General features: G+C 36.3%; 1 protein-coding gene across 2 annotated transcripts in view; it reads right to left on the minus strand.

The window, feature by feature from the left end:
• Positions 1–20,692, minus strand: part of FMN2 (formin 2) — a 326,516-nt gene that overhangs the window by 211,846 nt on the left and 93,978 nt on the right. For both annotated transcript variants that reach the window (XM_036918446.2, XM_057507879.1), the window contains exon 6: positions 19,457–19,601. In XM_036918446.2, the coding sequence (XP_036774341.2) occupies positions 19,457–19,601 (145 nt within the window). The remainder of the gene's footprint in view (positions 1–19,456; positions 19,602–20,692) is intronic.

Genomic DNA, 20,692 nt, shown 5'->3' on the forward strand with positions numbered 1-20,692 from the left:
AAAAAAATTTTTTTTAATACTGTTGTTGAATTATAACCAAATTGTACCATAGGGGAGGAGCTGGGGTGGGTAGATGGGGAGAGTGTGGGGGATAAAGGGACACAAAAATTCTCAATCATAATATAACTTGGTCATGTGGATGGTAGTACATGGAGAATATAGCCAGTGATTCTGTAACATCTTCCTATGTTGACAGATAATAACTGCACTAGAAGGGGTGAGGCTTTAATATGGGTAACTGTTGAACCACTGTGTTATATACTTGAAACCAATATAAGAATGCATATCAACAATACTTCAGTAAAAGGAACTATAACCAAAGTAAACAAAACTCAAGAAAATAATTCAATTAGTTTTTGCATATGTATATACTCTTGCAATACTCACTCAGATACTGTATAAAACATTATCAGCATCCCTGGAAGCTCCATTTATACATAGTTCCTATCAGCACTTCCTCCAAAAGTCCCATTCTGACTTCTATTGCCAGATTACTCTTGCCTGTTCTCAAACATCATATAAATGGAAACATGCTGTTTAAATAGGCTTTTGTCCATGAAATCCATCAATGTTACTGAGTATCACTGAAGACTGTTGTCTTTCATTGTTCTATACTAGTCCACTGTGTAGTCATACCACCACGTATTCTTCCATTCTAATATTGATGGGTATTTGGAAGGCTTTCTGTGTAGAGCTATTACAAATAGTGCTAATATACGTAGTCTTTATATGTATTTTCATGGATATATAAACTCATTTCTCTTGGCTATACACACATAGAGGCAAAACATATACAGGGTGTATATGTATTGAACCTTAGTACTTACTACCAGTTTTCCAAGATAGTTGTACTTGTTTGGAACTTTGGTAAACTAATTAATAGGAATAAATAAAACTTCAAAATTTTCAGTAATTTTCTCAAAGATTTACAAACAAGTTGTGATAAAATTATTAAATATTTTAGGAGAAAGTCACAAGATTTAAAAAAGTCACCCAGGAGCCTCTAAACCAGTTAAGTGTTCAAAAAAGCTGTTACACATGACAATGGTGTCCAACACCACATCTGTAGAAACACACACATGAAGAACAGATACATTAAGTTAGATATACAACAAGTAAGTTTTAATTCCTTTACCCATGCCCACTGACTGAGCATTTAGAAGCAGTGGATATAGGAACACATGGTTAGACATATTCCAAGTGTCCATAAACATAACTATTGAACACATTTCTAATAGATAGCTAGATCATGTTAACACTATAAATAGCTGCACAAAAATTTTTAATTGAAAGTAACTGTGAATGATTAAACATACAAGCATCCTTAGAAAGTACCGCTGGCAAATGTTTATCTCTGGGTTGGATTTTTCCAGCCAGTTAATGTTGCTTCACTTCCAGAATCTGTGGGTTACATATTCATAGACAAACAAACTTAGATCAAAATAATAAAGAAGTAAATAATCTTTTTTAAAAGACTAATTCACAAGTCAAATGAAAACAATTTCAGAATCAGGTACCATTTAGGATTATGAAAGTTTGCTTCTCCCAGCTCAGCATTACTCTCTTGACTTTAGTTGGAAACAAGAAGGCGAAGAGACTCAAGTGTTTTCTGGAATTCTACTCAACTTGGAGCTCAGTCTCATTCTGCAATCCCCCTATTCTAACCCACAGGACTGAAGTACAAAGCTTGGTGCTTAGCACACAGTTAGGATTCAATAAATAGTCATGGGGTGAATTAATATCACATGGAATCTAACTTTATGAAATTCTGCAATCCCCCTATTCTAACCCGCAAGACTAAAGTACAAAGCTTGGTGCTTAGCACACAATTAGGATTCAATAAATAGTCATGGGATGAATTAATATCACATGGAATCTCTGGTTATCTAACTTAATGAAATTCTCTTATGTCACTACACAATGAGTCAATCTTGTGGGGAAACCATGTGCCCCACTCTAGAAGTGATTCCATCCCAAGATAAAAAGGCTAGCCAGGCTATTTAATTAGTCTATTTCTAAAAATACAGAAAAGGGAAAGATACTAAAAATGCACAGCAAAAAACAAAATGCCCAACACTTACTTGGAGCAGGAACCTGGTAATAGGCAATACCCAGATACATAAAATCACATTGTCTGTACAAATGGGTGAGCTGGGGGCACCAGCAGCTGATGTGCACAGCTGAGCCAAGATTGACCCGAATAGCAGTATCTCTTGTAAAAACTACCTGAACATGTTCTAAGTTGGTGGAAACTCATCTGAATATACCTGTTAATTATCTGCTCAAGAACCATCAACAGAGACCATCAGCAGCATGTAAACACAGAATTGTCACCCCAGCCTTCACATCATTTTTTCATTTTATGAGACAAGAGGTAGAAATAGAACCCAATACCCAAATCCTATCCACTTCCATGACTGGTCGCACTTGTCTCAAAGTTCACATCCCTCCTACTCTCAGGTACTCTTATGGAAAGCAATAGTAAATTTGCTGAAGACATGATAGGGCTGCCACATCTTCCAACTTTCTAAAGGCACCTCCATGAAAAGTTAAATAAGCCCAAGGTAGCAAACAAGAGGAAACAGAAACTCTTGGAATCACCCCCTACAGCAGTTTAATTTCTAGGCCTTCTCCAAGCCTAATAATTTGGAAACATAGCATCCCTAAGCTTGGTAATGAACCCATACAATGCAGTATCTTAGTTGTAAGGGCCTGGAGGATGCAGTTAAAGGCCTGGAGAGATCCCCTGAAATAAAAACCTTCCATCCAAAGAGAATATATGGTGTTAATGAGAGGAGAGAAAAATCCATTTTCAGGTAATTGCTTAAAAGCAAGTCACTCTTCTACCAATGGAATTAAGTGAATTCAAGGAACTGAAGCCCCACACGAATCAACAGAATCTCCTTCCTCACTTTCACACATCACTCATGAGCAGAATAGGCTTGAGCATGAATCATGAGCCCACATCCCATGCAGCCACCCCACAACAAGCACAAGCTAATTCTGTACCAAAATAAGCCTCCCAAGAGGGGAGAGGAATGACCTCACACATAAAATAATAGACATGGATTACCTAAAGGATTAGAAAATTTTAGAAACTTAAGAAAAAGAATATACGAATAACCAGGAATAACTAATGAACCAGTTACCAGACTCTCTGAGTGGAATGGTTTCTTCCATCTCCAATTAGATATTGGGGCAGGGTGGTGGAGGGAGGGTGGGCAGTGGTGAGCAGGAGAGTAGAGATGGACCCCTATTCTCAGAGGTCAGTTTATTTCTACCACTGAAGACAGGAAACCTGAGGTTCACTGATGCAAGATAATACATTTAACAAATCAACAGCTTATCTAAATGAAAAGATACTTTTAAAAGGAAAGCAAATGAGGCAGCAATTTTACAAATATTCTTCAACTTCATCTCAGATTAACATCTTGCCTAAAACACATTTAATTTAATCATGCAAGGATGATATCCAGGCTGTTGTATACGGAGATAACCTAGGACACTAAGGACTCATTCCTGACTTATCACAACTTCTCAGACTTTCTTTTTCTCCCTTTCCAATTTTTGAACTGGAAGCCAGAAAACTAGTAACTAAAGTGGAGGCAGGAAAGTGAATGATTTGAGTTTGTGTAATTGGTTTGACAAAAACATGACTGGGGAAATAAGGTCAGGAAGCTAGCTAGTAAAGAACAGAATAATCCCTTGTTTCCTCTGGAGGATGACAGGGAATACAGGAATTATTCTCATCTAACTCAACACAATTTTCTAATTATGACTAATCTGTGGAGAGGCTGATATATACATATCTTTTTCATCACAACAGAAAGTTTTTACACGTCTCCTAAAGCAGACGCTCTGTGATTATTCTCCAATATCACAATCATGACAAGCATGACACATCTTTTTGTGGCAGAAAAGAAACAGACATGCAAACTCAGACTGGATAGAGGCTTAAAGAGACACAAGTGGCGTCTTCACATACCGCGCTCCGTGCCCTCATCCTTCCAAGGCCTCCCTCCTCTCCTCTTCCCTTTTCTGAAGAGCTCTACACCCTGGACACCTTCTCTGACAGAAGTTCTGCCTGGTGTGTAAAATTTCCCCACCTTTTTCTCCTCTTTTCAGGGTTCATCAGGAAGAAGGGGAGACCCACGGTGAGGGTAGGGGGATGAGGATCACCTGAGGAGGGTGTGAAAGCAAAAGAAATTCAATACTTGTTCGAATTTTTCCTGCCTTTTTTTTTTCCTGTGTTCCCCTAGAAAAACCAGTGGATACTATGGCTTAAAGGATAGCCTGGAATGGGTGAAAAGGAATGATTATCACAGCTATCAATCGTTTAGAAATACCTTATCAACTAAAAGGATCCAGGAAAAAAAATGAGCTCACGCACTGTAGCGATTCTGTCCCTACCCACATCTCTTCATCCATCTGAAAGGCTGATTCATGTTCTGCCCTAGACGCTACAGAAACTATGACATGTACAGACTGACAGCAGAAGTTACCACAGTAGTTGTCAGGAACCCATTTCCAAAGTTTCTAGGTGACTGGAATGGCCCACAGAGCTCATCAAGGTAGAAGGAGATGGCTGTGCAACATTTGAGAAGACCCAACCCTTCTGGTTCTTTGCATGAAATAAAGAGGAGAGACAGAATAGTCTGGTTTAACCCGATTTAGTAAGGGAGTCTGGGTCCTGCTTCCTCTAAGATTATTGACATTTTCAGCATAAGTAACATCTTTTCAAATGTCAATTTTTCTACCGCCCTTTGCATGAGCCTTCATAAAGACACTATGTTAAATTCGTCTAATAACTTCTGTGTACTTACAAAAAAAATCAATCATCTTAGCAAGAGAGATAGTTTCATATGCTTTGAGAAAGAAACTTAAAAAAGAAGATGGACCCATACTCAGTGCTTTTCTACTGAGCTTATTGAGTTTATTAAGTGCCTATGAATGAATTTTAAAAAGCATGGGCAATACATTCATCACTGAAAGTTTACAACAGATTACATTTCAAAAATACAATACTGGTCTAAGTAAATATATAGAAAAGATAAAATAAACATGAGAAACAGTAAAACCACAGTAAGATGAGTAAGAGAGGCAGTGATGACAATGACAGATTCAACACAGTCCTGGGTGGCCCAGTGGAAAAAAAACGCATAGTAGACTTTTATAAGGGAGGAATGGTATGGTTGTTAAAAAAGGGCTGTGAAATCTGTGAAACCATATTAGTAACCTCAAGAATGGCAAACATGACTTATGAAGTTGGATTAAGAAAAAGAGACAGCAAGTTAAAAACAAACAACAAATTACTATTTGGTCTGAGTCATGTGTTAAAAACCCTTTCTACAATCCCACATGCAATATCGGTTGATACATGAAATGCTACTTGTATCTCAACATGGAATACAGCAGAGTGCAGACTTTCAAACCAAGTGAAATTTTAATTCAGTTAAGATAGCTGTGCTTTCCTCTTAGGAACATTAGAAACTGACATGGTCTGGCTAAAAACAAGCTTATAAGTATATGAAAAACATTCTTAAAAGAAGGTTTTTCATTCCACAGCATCACATGATTTCAAATTAGGCAAAAGAATGAGCAAATGGAAACCACTTGGTCACATAAATGTTAGGGTCCTCCTAAATACAGCAAGCAGATAGGCCACCATGTTTCCTGGAAAAGTAGAGACACATAAGGGCCATGTTACCAGCAGGAAACCAAGCACTGAGATACAGGAGTTCAAGAAGCGCCTAGAAATGCTTTGGAGAACAGGGGCAATTTCTAAAAGGGAGAGAATAATAAAGACCTAATAAATATGACAAGAGGACTTACTCCTACCCACTGCTTCTGATCCGGGAAGTCATCTACTGCCTAACATTCAAGAGAACCACCTCATGCAGGGCTTTACTCTGTTTAGGTAGAAAAATCTCTCAAAGCACTATTTCTAAGTTTGGAAATGCAAACCCTCAAATCAGTTCAAAATCTACTTATTATTTCAAGTCATCAGTGTAGCTACTCCAAACCTCTTAGATACCACTCTGGATTAAACATCTCAGGGTGTCAAACTTCTATGCCTTCACATCTCTGTACAGGAGCTGTGTTCTCCTCCTAGTTAGATATACTATTCTAAATTAGCCAATATGACAATTTGTTGTTGAAGTATATATTTATCATTAACACCTGTTCCCTTCCCGCTTAATTTTTGTATCACCAAAACATGCGGAATAAACTGAAACCACCTTGCCATTTGATTGTTTTCTGCATGTGCATTTCATAATGATCAGATTTTTAAATAAGACCAAGGTTTATCCATACCTGATAGAAAAGGGGGAACTATTTCTAATATTTTTAAAAATGGAAATTTGTTTGGGTCTTGTATTTGGCTGCTCGGCATTATTTTATTTTTTGGAACACTTAATATGGAATGCAAAAACAGTCTAATGAGAGTTTTTATTTTGTTTTGGGAATATGAGTCCTCTCTACCTACTTGCTGTGACAATATGCAAAAGGAAGCTGACATTAGTGTAATACAAAAGTCTTTACTTACAAAAACAACAGCCAGTGTTGTATGGCATGGCCAGGGGAACACTGCAACTAACTTTCACACACACACACAAAAAATGGTACTTTGTCTCTCCTTGCCAACTTAAAGGATGAAGATGGACTCAAAGGCAATTTTTATGGAGCCCTTTGCCAGTAAAGAAAGGCTGATAATTTAAAAAGCACGCAGCTTCAAGTCAGTCTTGACATAAAGTGAATCTCACTGCTAGCTTCTGGTGGTGCTTGAAGAACATGCTAATTTCATTGTTTTGGCACTAGAAAAAAGCATGAGACATTCCATCCTAATTACAAAAAGCTTTACATATAACAGTAATTGATTATAAAGTCCACAAAACCTTGGTAAAGGGGCCACAAGTAAAAACAACAACTTTATATAGAAAAGTACTTTATAAAGTTATTTTGTACTACACTTAGTGCTAAAACAGTCACTGTGTCCCCAAGACATCAACAGTTTTTAGTCTGTACCCTGTGTATAAGGGGAGAGATGCCAGTTCCCAGGAGAGTATTACTGCACAGTGGGAGAGACAAGAAAGGAGAGAGAGAGAGAGAGAGAGAGACTGCTCTCTAAACTTAGGTTCAATAATGCACATCTCCTCTGCTGTATGTATCTGTTCAACAAGTTAAAAACAGAGGTCCTTAGATTGTGCATTCAATCTTCTTTCATACATGAGAAATTAGAAGACAAATTCTTCAAAGCTTTCATTGAAGCAGGCAATAAACCAGTTTATGGTCAAAGTCAAACTAACAGCAGACATAATCTTCATCCACATAGCAAATCTATCCTCTGGTGGGCTCTGATGACTGTCCAAGAGCATTCACTGAAGGCCCAGTGGGTTTTCTAAAGGGGTTTTAATTATATTCCCAGGGCTCATGCTCCTGAAGAGAAAAACCACAGTCCATATATCTTTAGTCTCTTTATCAAAAGCAAAAAGAAGAGATACAAACTTCTCCTTCAGAGGTTAATAAACTCTTGCCTATAAAATTGTATTGTGCTTTCAGTTAAAAATAGCTTACAATTTGGGCAATACATTTAAGGGGAAAAAATTTATCTTCCATGCTTTCTGAGCTTGAAAAAATATTACTTATCCAGAAAATTAGTCTGACATCATGATTATTCAGTGGGTAACTAGAGATACCAGGAAAATATTTACTTTCTGTTATGAAAAAATAGAATGTTACTGGTAAATACGTGAATAAGTAGATTAAGATGTGAATTCTTATTGAAATCCAAATGGCTGCACTATTTTCACATTCCCACCAGTAGTACATCACATCTCCAATTTCTCCACTTTCTCTTCACACTTTACTGTCTTTCTTTTTGATTATAGCCATCCTAGCACACGTGAAGTGGTGTCACATTGTAGTTTGATTTTCATTTCCCAAATGCCTGTGATGTCAAGCAGCCTTTCATGTGTCTATTGGCCAGTGGCATATCTTCTTTGGAGAAATGGCTATTCACATCCTTGGCCCATTTTTCATTCGGACTGCTCTGTTTGTTGCTGAGTTGGAAGAGTTTATATATTCAGGATACTAACCCTTTATCCAATATGATTCACAAAATTTTCTATTTTGTGGATCACTTTTTAATTTTCTTGACAGTATTGCTTGCAACACAAATATTGTTCATCTTGATATTGTACAATTTATGTACTTTTTCTTTTTAAACCTCTGGTTTGGACTCATATCTATGAAACCACTCCCTCATGAAATTTACTATGTCTTCTTCTGACTTAAAGTTTTAGCTCTTACATTTAAGTGTATGATCCATTTAGAGTTAATTTTTGTTCATAGTATGAAGCAGAGCTTCAGCCTCATTTATTTATTTATTTATTTATTTATTTACATGTGATATCCAGTTGTCTCAGCAACATTTGTTGAAAAGACTTTTCCTTTGCTCTTGAAATGGTTTGGCACCACTGTCAAGAATCAATAAATCAGAAATGAAAGGACTTATTTCTGGACTCTTAGTTCTATTCCATTGACCAGTGTATCCATATGCTAGGACCACAGTGTCTTAATTACTGTCTTTGTAGTAACTTTGAAATCAGGAAGTGTGAGTCCTTCAACTTTGTTATTGTTCTAGATTATTTTGATTATTCTGGGTCCCCTGCATTTGTGTATGAATTTTCAAGATCAGCTTATCAATTTCTGGAAAAAATAATAAGGCAGTTGGGATATTAGTAGGTATTGTTTAATCTACTGGTCAATTTGGTAATGTTCTCTTAACAATATGAAGTCTTCACACCTATGAACATGGCATTTTCCATTTATTTAGATCTTCCTTAACTTTCTTTGGCAATGTTTTCTAGTTTTTAATATATAAGTCTTGCATTTCTTTTGTTAAATTTATACCAAAGTATTTTACTTTTTTTGATGCTGTTGTAAAACAAATTGTTTTTACATTTTCACTACATCTTCACAATGTTTACTGCTAGTATCTATAAATATATCTGACTTTTCTGTATCAATATATTATGCAACCTCACTGAATTCCTTTATTACTTCTAACCTTTTTTAGGGTGGATTCCTTAGGATCTTCAATATGTAAGATCATGTCATCTGCAAAGAGTTTTACTTCTTCCATTCCAGTGTGGATGCCATTTATTTATTTTTTTCTTGCCTAGTTATCTTGACTAGATCCTCCAGCAATTAAACAGAATTGGTAAGAATTGACATCCTTATCTTCTTCCTGATCTTAGGGGAAAAGCATTTAGTCCTTGTTGTGAGCTGTGGGGTTTTCATAGATGCTCTCTATCAGGTTGTAGAAGGGCCCTTCTATTTCCAGTTTGTTGGGTTTTCATCATGAAAGAGTGTGTAATTTTGTGAAATACTCTTTCTGCATCTATTGAGATGTTCATTTGACTTCTGTCCTTTATTTTATTGATCTTATATTAGTTCATATTCATATGTGAAACTTTGCATTCCTAGAACAAATTCCAATTAGCAATGATGTATGATCCCTTTTTATATGTTGCTGCATTTGGTTTGACGATATCTAATGAGGATTTCTGTGTTTATTTTTATAAAGGATATGGCTCTATACTTCTCTTGTGATGAGTTTGTCTGATTTTGCAGTAGGGTAGCTTCACAGAATGAGATGGACCATATTCCCTCTTATTTTTTGTAGGAGTTTATGAATGATCAGTGGTAATTCTTCTTTGAATGTTTGGTGGAATTCAACCAGTGAAGCCATCTGGGACCAGAATTTTCTTTGTGGGTAGTTTTTTTATTGCTAAGTAAGTCTCTTTATTTCCTACAGACCTATTCAAATGTTCTATGTCTTCTTGAGTGAGTTTTCCTGAGATTTTGTCCATTTCACCTGAATTATCTAATGTGCTTTTCTACAACTATGCATAGTACTCCATATCATCCATTTTTATTTCTGTAAGTTCAGTAATGATGTCCCTTCTTTTGTTGCTGATTTAAGTAGCTGGACTCTTTCTTTTTTTCTTGGTCAGGTTTGTCAGTTTTGTTAAAAAAAGAAAAAAAGAACCAACTTTTGGCTTAGTTGATTTTCTCTATGGTTTCCCTATTCTTCCTTTCATTTATTTCCACTCTTGTGTTTATTATTTCCTTCTTTGTATTTGCTTTGGGTTTAGTTTGCTCTTCCTTTACAGTTTCTTAAGGAGAAAGGTTAGGTCATTAATTTTAATTTTTTCTTTTTTAAGATAGGCATTCACAGCTATAAATTTCTCTAAGCACTGCTTTAGTTGCAAACCATAACTTTTAGTATGTTGTGATTTCATGTATATTCATTTCCAAGTATTTTCCAATTTTTCTTGTTTCTTCTTTACAACATGTTATCTGCAAATTCTCCCAAATTTCGTTGTTACTTCTAATTCCATTTTGATCTGAAAATACTTTTTCAATAGTTTAAGATGTATTAAGGCTTCCATCTCCTCTAATTTATTAAGGTTTGTATTGTGGCCCAGAATATACGGTCCATCCTAGAGAATATCTGTATGTCCTTGCGAAGTATGTGTACTCTGTGCTGTTGTGTGGAGCATTCTATTAATGTCCAGTAGGTCTACTGGTTTACACTGTTGTTCAAGTCTTCTATTTCCTTGTTGATCTTCTGCTTAACTTCTATCCATTATTAAAAGTAGGCTACTGACATCTCAAAATATTATTGATTTCTCCCTTTAATTTTGTCCGTTGTTGTTTCTTCATATACTTAGGAATACTGTTGTTCAGTACATATATGTTATAAATATTATGTCTTCCTGGTAGACTGACCCTTTTGCTATTATAAAATATTCCTCTTTATCTCTCGTAACATTTTTAAGTCTTTTTTTTCCTATTAGTATAGCTACTCCAGTTCTTTTATGGTTGTTTAAGGTTGCTCTTTTTACTTTCAACCTACTTATGTCTTTGAATTAAAAAGTGTATCTCTTATAATATAATATATACCTGGAATTTTTTAAATGCTATCTGACAGTGTCTGCCTTTTGAGTGGATTATTTAACCCAATCACAGTTAATATAATTGTTGTGACCCAATACTTCAGATTTATATTGATTTATACTGACTTAATTCCAGAAATATAGAAGTTTTATTCTAGTATATCTCCATTTACTTCCCATTTTTTGTGCTATTACAATAGTGTGTGTGTGATATATGATACAAACTATTAGTTTATATAAATTTACATCTTTTAAAGAAGTTGAGAGAGGAAAGAAGAACGTATTTATACAGTTTGCCATATTATTTTTTATTTTTGTTCTCTTCATTTCTTCTGTAGATTTGAATTACCATCTGTTGTCACTTCCTTACTCCCACAGAGCTTTGTGTCTGTCTTCTTTGTGCCGTTTTTCTCAAATATGTTACATTGCTATAAGTTACAGGCTCAACAATATACATATTCTTTTGTGCAGCTGTTTTTAAAGTCAAGCAAATGAATAAAGGAGAAGTATGCAATTATATTACTTTTCAGAACATAAAAATTATGCTTATCAGTGTATTTTTTGTGTGTATATACAACTACAAATTACTACCTGGTGTCATTTACTCTCAGCCTGAAGAAATTCCTGTAGTATTTCTGAAAGGCAATCTGCTAAGAACAAATTCTCTCAGTTTTTGTTTATCTGAGAATGTCTTGACTTCGCCTCTATTTATGAAAAATTGCTTTTCTAGATGAAAGGTTTTGGATGATAACTTTCACTTTTAGCACTTAGAATATGTCATCCCACTGTCTTCTGGCCTCCATTAATTCTGGCAAGTCAGCTATTCTTCTTGGGATTTCCTCATATTTAATGAGTTGTTTTTCCCTTACTGCTTTCAATATTTTATCTTTACCTTCAATATTTTGATGATATATCAGGGTGTGGATCTCCTGTGTTTTACCTATTTGAAGTTCTCTGAACTTAAAATGTACTAGTTTCTCATCAAATTTGGGGTTTTAGCTATCACATCCTCGAATACTTTTTCTACACCTTTCTTTTACTCTTCTCCTTGTGATGCATTTTATATATGTTGGTCACTTAATGGTGTCCCACATTTTTCTGAGGTTCTGTTATTTTTTCACTCCTCTCTGTCTATTCTTCAGATTACATAGTCTATTGATTTACATAGGCTCCATGATCCCTGGAGGGCCCTTCTCAGCGGCTTCTTTCCATAGTTCTCCATGGCTGCCTGGACTACAGCTTCTGTAACACAGGGCTGGGGAAATTAGAAATGTCAGCATCCTGCCTCTCTTAAGGTAAAACTGTAGCCATAGATCAGGCTGCAGGGAAAGAGACCTCTGCCTAGGCTGCGCATGCCTGGAGCAGAGATTCCACAGAATTCCAGAGTTGGGGCAGCTGATAATGGAGCAGGTAGTGGCTCAAATCCCACAGACTCTCACTGCTCTTACCGAGTTTTAGTAGATTTTCCTGAAGGATTGTTCCTCCATTTCCTGTATGCCCTTAGGACAATTTCCAGAGACTTCAGACAAGCATTTTTGTTATAATTTTCAGAGTTAATTGTCTTGCTGGAAAAAGGACCTACTAAACTCCTTGCTCTGTGAATCTTGAAGGCCCACCTCCAATCAAGTTAGTAAGATAAGAATTCAGATAGTTTCTGTTACTGATTAAGTGATTTTTTAAATTCACATATTAACATTTAACCAAAAAGAGCAGAAATGTTAGAAACCATTATTATGAACATGGCTTTGAGAAAGAAACATAAAGTTATATTTGTTTAAATTTAAAAAGTTCTAAATGAAAAAAATAGACATAAATAAGAATATTCATTTTTCTTCTAAGTCTTAAATTTATGTCCTCAAATAACAGAAACCATTTTTCAGCTTAGGTCACACTGAAATACACTGTAAGCCATTAGACTAATGTCACCGGCATCCCTTCCTATAGGCAAAAGGTAGAAACTATCATTAACTGTAACTATGTAAGTCAAACCAGAAATAAAATTCTCCTTTGCCCTGGGATAACTCAACATCCTATTGCTGTCCATGGTTAAGAAACATACATTCCACTGTGTAGTCCCAAGACCTCAAAATCAACTTCAGGTCTAATTACCTAATTTGATTCTCACTCTTATGTCTAATAAGACAAACCTATAAAGACTTTTGCTAGGACGAGATGGAAGGAATCACATTCAGCTATGGGAGGTGAGCTTCAACAGTATACATTCACATTCCTGAGACGCTCAGGCAGGAGTTTCTCATACACAGGAGGAGGCTGCTGTAACATTGACCAACTTACTAGGGTTTAAATGAGGTGTATGGAAATCTTTACTCATCCCTTAATCCTCTCTACATATCTAAAGGAAGTGGATTCTTCAAGGCCTATATCAAGTCTTATCTCCACACAGCCTCACCCTAAGTCCAGCTGATATGCTCTGTTAAACTCCTGCTCCGCAGCACTTACTGTCTTTAATGCACAGCACAGAACATGAAGAATAATTCAAGTTTAATACTGTCTCTCATGGATTGTCACATATTAAATTAGCCCCCCCAGAGAATGCCTATGCTCTACTGGTATAGCAGCTTCTCCTTTGCTCTGCTCTGGGATGAAGTAGATAAACCCTGCTCCCATCAGCTCAAGAAAGGGATACCACACAGAGGAATCAGTGCATCCCCTCTAGTTTTCCAGGGCTGTCTGCAGTAGCTGCTCCATTCTCTATTAGCAGTAGTGAGAAAACATTTTTCTATCATCTCCTCCAAACAGAATTCAGGCTCTGTAAATGACCAGAAAGCTTTCCTTACTTTTACAAGGATGTGTGTTAGCTTTCATAGATAATTACAATAAGGCAATGAATCTTAAATGAATGTTCCAAACAACCCTTTCTTCAGTGCCTATGAATCATGATAAATAGAATATTCCAGCCATCAAATATAAAATACCCCTTTCTTATACATCTAACCCAACAGAATCTTAATGTCATCATAGTATATGAATACAAAGTCCAAAAGAATCAGCATCATATTAAATTCCAATGTGCATTTAATCAAACAATATTCCTAATACATAATCCAGCAAGGTCAAGGATCATTAACCTAATTATATTTCCTTTCTATTATGCTGTTAGGTATTGGGTTATTTTGTGGTTTTTTTGTTTTTACTTGGAAGTATAAAAACAATTTTTTGGCTGAAAGAAAATAAAAAATAGAGGCTATTATTGTTGCATTCTTTGAGTTGATTGGGTATGCTCTACAAATAGTTATAGGAATAGCATCTTCAAGAAAGTAATAAATCTTTCAACATCTAAAACAAACCCAGATTCCACAAAACCTATGTTTGTCTAATTATAGCTTTGTATTTTGATGTGGTTTTCTATGTAAATACATTTTTAAGGCTTGCAATGGGAATGTATTCTATTAAAAACAGATGTTATGTTAAAAGTTACAAAGTACCAAATGTCTATTATGTATCCCCAAAACAAATCTTGAATTGTCTTATTATAAGATATTTGGCATTTCAGACATTATTTTACATCTTAGACTAAAATAATGGCCCAAATCAGCCAAAACATACCCTTCCCACCTACAACAGGAAAAATTAACACCAATACAAAAAAACTAGACCTCTACTGCTCAGATTACCATTCAGCCTATCACCCAGTGAACACTAAAATAACCACTGATTATGATAAAACATCTTTAATCTAAAAACAAATATTTACAACAAATAAATGTGAAGCACAGACTCACTAATCCATACCTCTTGTTCCTTTCCAGAATAATCAATATTACAGCAGTAGACAATATTTGAAGTATAGTACACACATTTTTCCCAATCCCCCAACATAGTAAGAAGTCTTTTAATGACAATTACTACTTCATGTAAGAATGCTTAGAGGCATTATATTATACACTCCCATTTAGGAACCCTTGAATAATGAATGCTTCTTTTCCCATTGTTACTACGAGTATTTGTAACACACACAAAAAAAGCTTTTCAGAGGTTAGGTCAGCAAGCATAATGGAAAGACTGAACAGGATACCAAATGTCTGTACTAAATGGGAATTCTAACAAATCTTTTTATTACCTCCTCTCATAATAAGTAGCAGATTTAACTATCTATTTTTCTAATCATATTTCCAGAGGCTAAAGCCCAAAAAATATTTAACTGTCATGAATTTTTTTTCTCCCCCACTCTCTGGGCAGAGCATTTTAATCTGATAAATAGAACAGAAGAAACCCTGGAAGAGATTCATTTGTGTTGCATTAAATGGTTATACAAATGTCAAATTATTCTTTTAAAAATAACACAGATTCTTCTTATTTACTCCTGTTAACTTCTGTGTACAAATTTACATTGTGGGTAGCATGTTCCTTTACAGACCTTTCAAGAAAGAATAGATGTTATTTACTTAAGGTACATTTTACAGAGGTGGTTCCCTTTTGTGTCATGGGGTGAATCAAAATTCCCATCAACTTGACATTTGGTGAGGTCTAACCACGGTGGCTGTCCACCTCCAACCACTAGTTATATGCCACACAGCAAATGGTTCTCATTTTTACTGCTTACTGAAGCTTATGTGTCTAAAGTTCACATCACTCAGATAAACTTCTATTTAACTGGGCAAATGTCATGTTTGATGGCATCATAGTTCATGTACTTGTCAAAATCAGTTAGAATATGGAAAAAGCTTTAAAAATATCTCTGCACACAATTTCGTAAGTGCAACTACAGTTATTTTAATATTGAATGTATATGAAAGTCAATATAAATTCAAATTCTTTTAAAATAAATATATTCTGGTGTCCATATAAATAAAATATTATACTTAAACACATATGAAATATTTCACATCCATATTTGTAACAAAATGATGAAGAGCACAGAGTTTGGAGACAGATGGCTGGAGTTTGAACCCAAGCCTTGCCCCTCACTGGCCTGGAAACACTATTTAATCCCTCTATACCTCAGTTCCCTGTACCATATACTGGGGATAATAGTGTCAACCTCATAGGATTATGAGGATTAAACAATAATAATATAAGCAGAATCCTAAAAACAATGACCGGCATGTGGTCAGTAAAGTACAATATGGCTTGTGGATGCCATGGTCAATATTATTGTTCCCATCATAATTACCATTATTATTCCTATTGCTATTGCTACTACATCTACAACTACTGCTATTCTGTTTGCCAAAATATATTTGCTTATAACCTTAAGTGAGACAGGACTAACCAGGAACTTCTTTCTGGGGCAATTCTTACTATCAAAATCATTCCAAAGTAAATTTATTTTTCTGCTTCTGGGTAAACTCGGGTTAAACATAATCTTTATTGGAACATTAAAGAAAATGAGGTGACTTAGCGTCATTACCAAAGTTAATAATCACTGAATTACCTTGGTTAATAATCACTGAATTACCTTGGTGATTGATCGGGCTAAATGTTTACTAGCTCTAGAGTAAGTGTGTAGGTATTTAAACATGGACCGCATACAAAATTGTTTTTTCTACTTTCCTCCTGATTCCTTAAGAGACAGGGTTATTGTTGTTAAGTTAGCAAGCTGATGTTTAATTCTGATGTATAAGTGTCGCACTTACTCCGTTAAGGAACACTGAGCCAAATCATATAGTCTGATAAACTGCCATATGCCTTCTCAGCTAATCTCCTTCATATGTTTTTTAATACTTCAAAATAAGTAAGAATAAACTAAGAAGTCATGCAGAGCTTAAATGTATGTTCCTGTTTCATGAAAAAAAAAATGAAATGCTTTGTCTTAGGGGTTTTTTGGAGGAAAAAGGATTTAGAAATGCAAGATATTCATCATTACTACTAGTCTAGATGCACAAAGAATAACTCTTTTTCTCCTTATGCCAAACGGCAATGTGCCCAGCTAAGGAATCTTCTACCATTACACTGAAAATACCTCTTTTGAAAGAGTAAAAACAGCACTGCCACTGCATTAAATACTAGTGCATTTGACCACACTCTCACTTTCAAGGAGACAGATCACAGAAAAATTATTTGGCTATTTTTAAATATTTAAAGAAAAACAGAACTTCTAGCTTCCATTGTATATAAGAAGAATTGCTTGAAATACCTCCATAAACATATGCCACAGCATTAAAGGCTATTAATTTCCCAGGACATGAATCATGAGGTACCAAAATGTCTGCACATACAATCAGTATACATTTCCCATAAAAAGGGGAACTATTTGTATGCATCCTGAACATACATTTTTCCTTAAACAAAACTTTAAATTTCTCAAGTAGATGGAATGGGTAGATTTTTTTCTTCCAAATACAATTAAGTTAAATAAAACTACGTTTCTTCAGCAATATATCACTCTGAGACAGACTTTCCTCCCTCCAACGTATAGAAAAAATACTTCATCCCTCCAGAAACAGACTTGAAATGCAGAGCTTAATACCAAAACTCAGGCCAAGGAGATGTGGAACAGGCTTATCAGGACTCATAATGGAGACTATTCCATTAACCCTATTTGGAGCTGAAGGTCAACAGTAGCGTCACCATCAATAAGTGTGAATTACAACATATTGGCAAAGACTCTAACTCACAATGTATGAGATGTCTCAATTACAGAGTATGGTGGCCATGCCGAGCTGATGCTCAATGCACTGTTCACATGCAGAGAGTCCAGGCCATCTCATGCCAACTAGCTGAATTTGAAGTTTCAATGATTTAGACCTCTTACTTCCATAAGATAAAAACTGAATCCTATGTAAAATAAATCATGAACCCTATAGTCTCAGGCAACATATGAGGCATCTTTCTTATCTGTGTTCCCTTAACAGGAAAATGTAGTGATAGAAGGTGGAGAGGCCATGGTTTGCTTTTCTGAGTATTTCATCCATGGACAAGAGAAATCTCATGGCACATCTACCCATTTGTCAAGTGACAATCCTGGCTGCCTCGCTGTCCTCAACGTCTGTATTCTTGGCTCACGGTCCTTGCCCAGCCTTCCCATCTCTGATACAGTCCATGAGAAGAGAGACAATGACTCAGCCTCAATGTGGACATACTGTGGGAAAGAGTTTATAAATACTTACCTCTGCCAAAGAACATGTGGTTTTCCATTGACCTTTATTCCTCTTAACACTGTCACCTCAGCCACAATGATTACTATTATGAGATGAGTGATTTTCTGATTTTTAATCATTACTGGATATAGTCATTGATATTTATAAAGCCCTCCTCCCTTAGCCAGCTGGTTAATTTGTTGAACAAATATTTATTCAGTGACTACAATGTGCTAGGTACTGTCCAATTCACCATAGCCCTGACCTGAGATCACCAGGAACCAGCTAACACGATAAATAGTTCTAAAAAACTCAACTGCATAATAGTTGGGTTAGCATCATTCTCAGATTAACAGAAATGCCTGGGTAAGCCTGTCTCCCCCACCCCCACCTCCACGCCCCTGTTAGAGGTTCCAGGGGTCTGGCTGTCCCATTCAAATCCATTCCTTCCTGGCTGCATTTGGCAGCACCCAGCTGGGGGGAGTTGTCTACCCTGAAATAAATGTCAAGAGGAACAACTGTGGAACACACATCAGCTACAACTTCCAGGTCAGAGGCAAATTCAAGATATCACCCTTTCTTTCCCACTCATCTTGGGAGGCTTGGCCAGGAGAACACTGGGAACTTCAGGCCTCATTTCTCTGTCTCTCCCTGCCCCACGAGACAGAGCTGTCTACCTTCCTCTCAAATTCATGCACTTTTCCCCCAACCCTGCAAGAGCTAAAAAAAATGTAGACACCTCCCCCATTTCAAGGTGAAAGATCAACACCAGCGATACCTTCTACCTGGGGTTCATCAACAAATGACACACTTGAGAAATTTATAGTATCACTTCATGATCACATCCTTTGGGTGGATCAGTTGGAAAATACTGCTTGGACAAGTTTCTCCAAATGTGCTATTCTTTCCTTTTATAACTCAGGTGTCCCAGAATAGACCAAAGAATCTAACACAGAATGAATACAAGATTTTCTTTCATATATCTTGGGCAGTGTGATTGCTTACTGTATTCTAAAAAGCATCCGCTTCAGTTACAAAGCAACAAAATATAAACACATTAGTGGTTACTAACACTAGGCTTCATGCTCACCTGTTTTCCTTTACTCACTCTTATCTTTCTTTCCACCCATACCACTGCTTGGGTGGATTTCAATCAAGTGACAATTTATTCCTGGAGAGCTAAATTCTGGAAATAAGCAATTGCTGAGATTTTGGAAATAAGAATCATAAGGTGACAAATAAAATAGCATTAATCTTGGTAAGATGATTATTTGTTGTTTTATTTGGGATAGTCTTACTTAACCACATGCTCTAAAATTCTAGCCTCTACTAACTGCTCAAGAACTATGGAGGTTACACAGTCCCGAAAATGATTTTAATGTTTTTCTCTAATGAAAGTGCACATGTTGGCCCCAAATACTGTCCTATTTCAGAAAACACATGAGTACTCACTTGTTTCGCCTTGGTCTTTGTAATGGTGTCAGAAATAGGTTTCTTCCTCTCCTTTACGGCAGTTTTAGAAAACAATTCCTCAAATTCATGACAATCTATGGATGGCTCTTCAATTTTTTCCCAAATAAGTGAAGCACTGATGTCTCTAAAGTTAAGCAAAAGTCCCATGAAAGTGTCATCGAACTAAACTACAAGATACGGTGAGCAGACACAGAAAGAAAGAAGGGAAAGAACGGAGGGCAGAAGAGGAGGGCCCGGTGACAGGAAGAATGGAAGGAGGGAAAAGGAGGGTGCTAAGGAGGAAAGAATTCTGTGTTCCTTTAAGACACGAATTGTTTTATCAACTTAATGAAAAAGTTAAAATACCTTCAATATAGAATGAAACCTTTGCCTAGAAATAATGTCTAGGAATTCTTAGTTACCAAGTCACTATATAAAAACCTAAAAAAGAAAAACCCCTCTCATGATGGTCTACAAAGGCAGGAAATGTTTGCTGGCTCACAGTCCCAACTGGACTCATCAGCTTTGTGGACTCCTCGTTGTTAGCAAAGGAAGCATGTCAGGATGCACGGTGGCCCCGTCCTCCGCGCCCACCTCTTCCCTCCCCCCATCTCTAACTGAACACAGTCACTGCAGATTCATGTGACACCACCTGAAAAGGGAATATCTGGAGGAGAAGGAAGGGGAGGGAGGGGAGGGAGGAGAGGGGGAGGGCAGGGAAGAAAAGGGGAGGGAAGGGAAGGGAAGGGAAGGGGAAAAAAGTAAAAAGGAAAAAAGAACAAAAGGACTTCAAATAATGTCTGTATAAAATCAGTTTGGGGCATGGTTTGAAATGAAGCATCATACTAGTGACATAACAACTACTGAGAATGAGCTACAAAGTTAGAAGTCACCAAAATATATTGATTCGCATCCCCTGATATGATTCAGTGAAGAGAAAATTAATAAAAAAATAAGACTGAGCTTAGTAAATATCCTATTTCTAAATGCGTCACATGATACAAAAAAAAAAATCAAAGAATCATGAAAAGCCAGAACAAGGAACCAGGGAAGTTCAGGCACATGTTTTCTCCATGTACCATGCATCACAGCGCTAGCCTGGGGACCCGGGAATGGAAGCTGAGGCCTATGTATGTCACCACCAGCGGCATAACTGGTAGGAGGCATTCTTTTATAAATAATATTCCCAACTATGATTTTATAACTTAACACTGTGTCATTAATCATCTATAGAAG

Source organism: Manis pentadactyla, chromosome 9, assembly GCF_030020395.1.
Source record: "Manis pentadactyla isolate mManPen7 chromosome 9, mManPen7.hap1, whole genome shotgun sequence".
NCBI classification, from domain to species: domain Eukaryota; kingdom Metazoa; phylum Chordata; class Mammalia; order Pholidota; family Manidae; genus Manis; species Manis pentadactyla.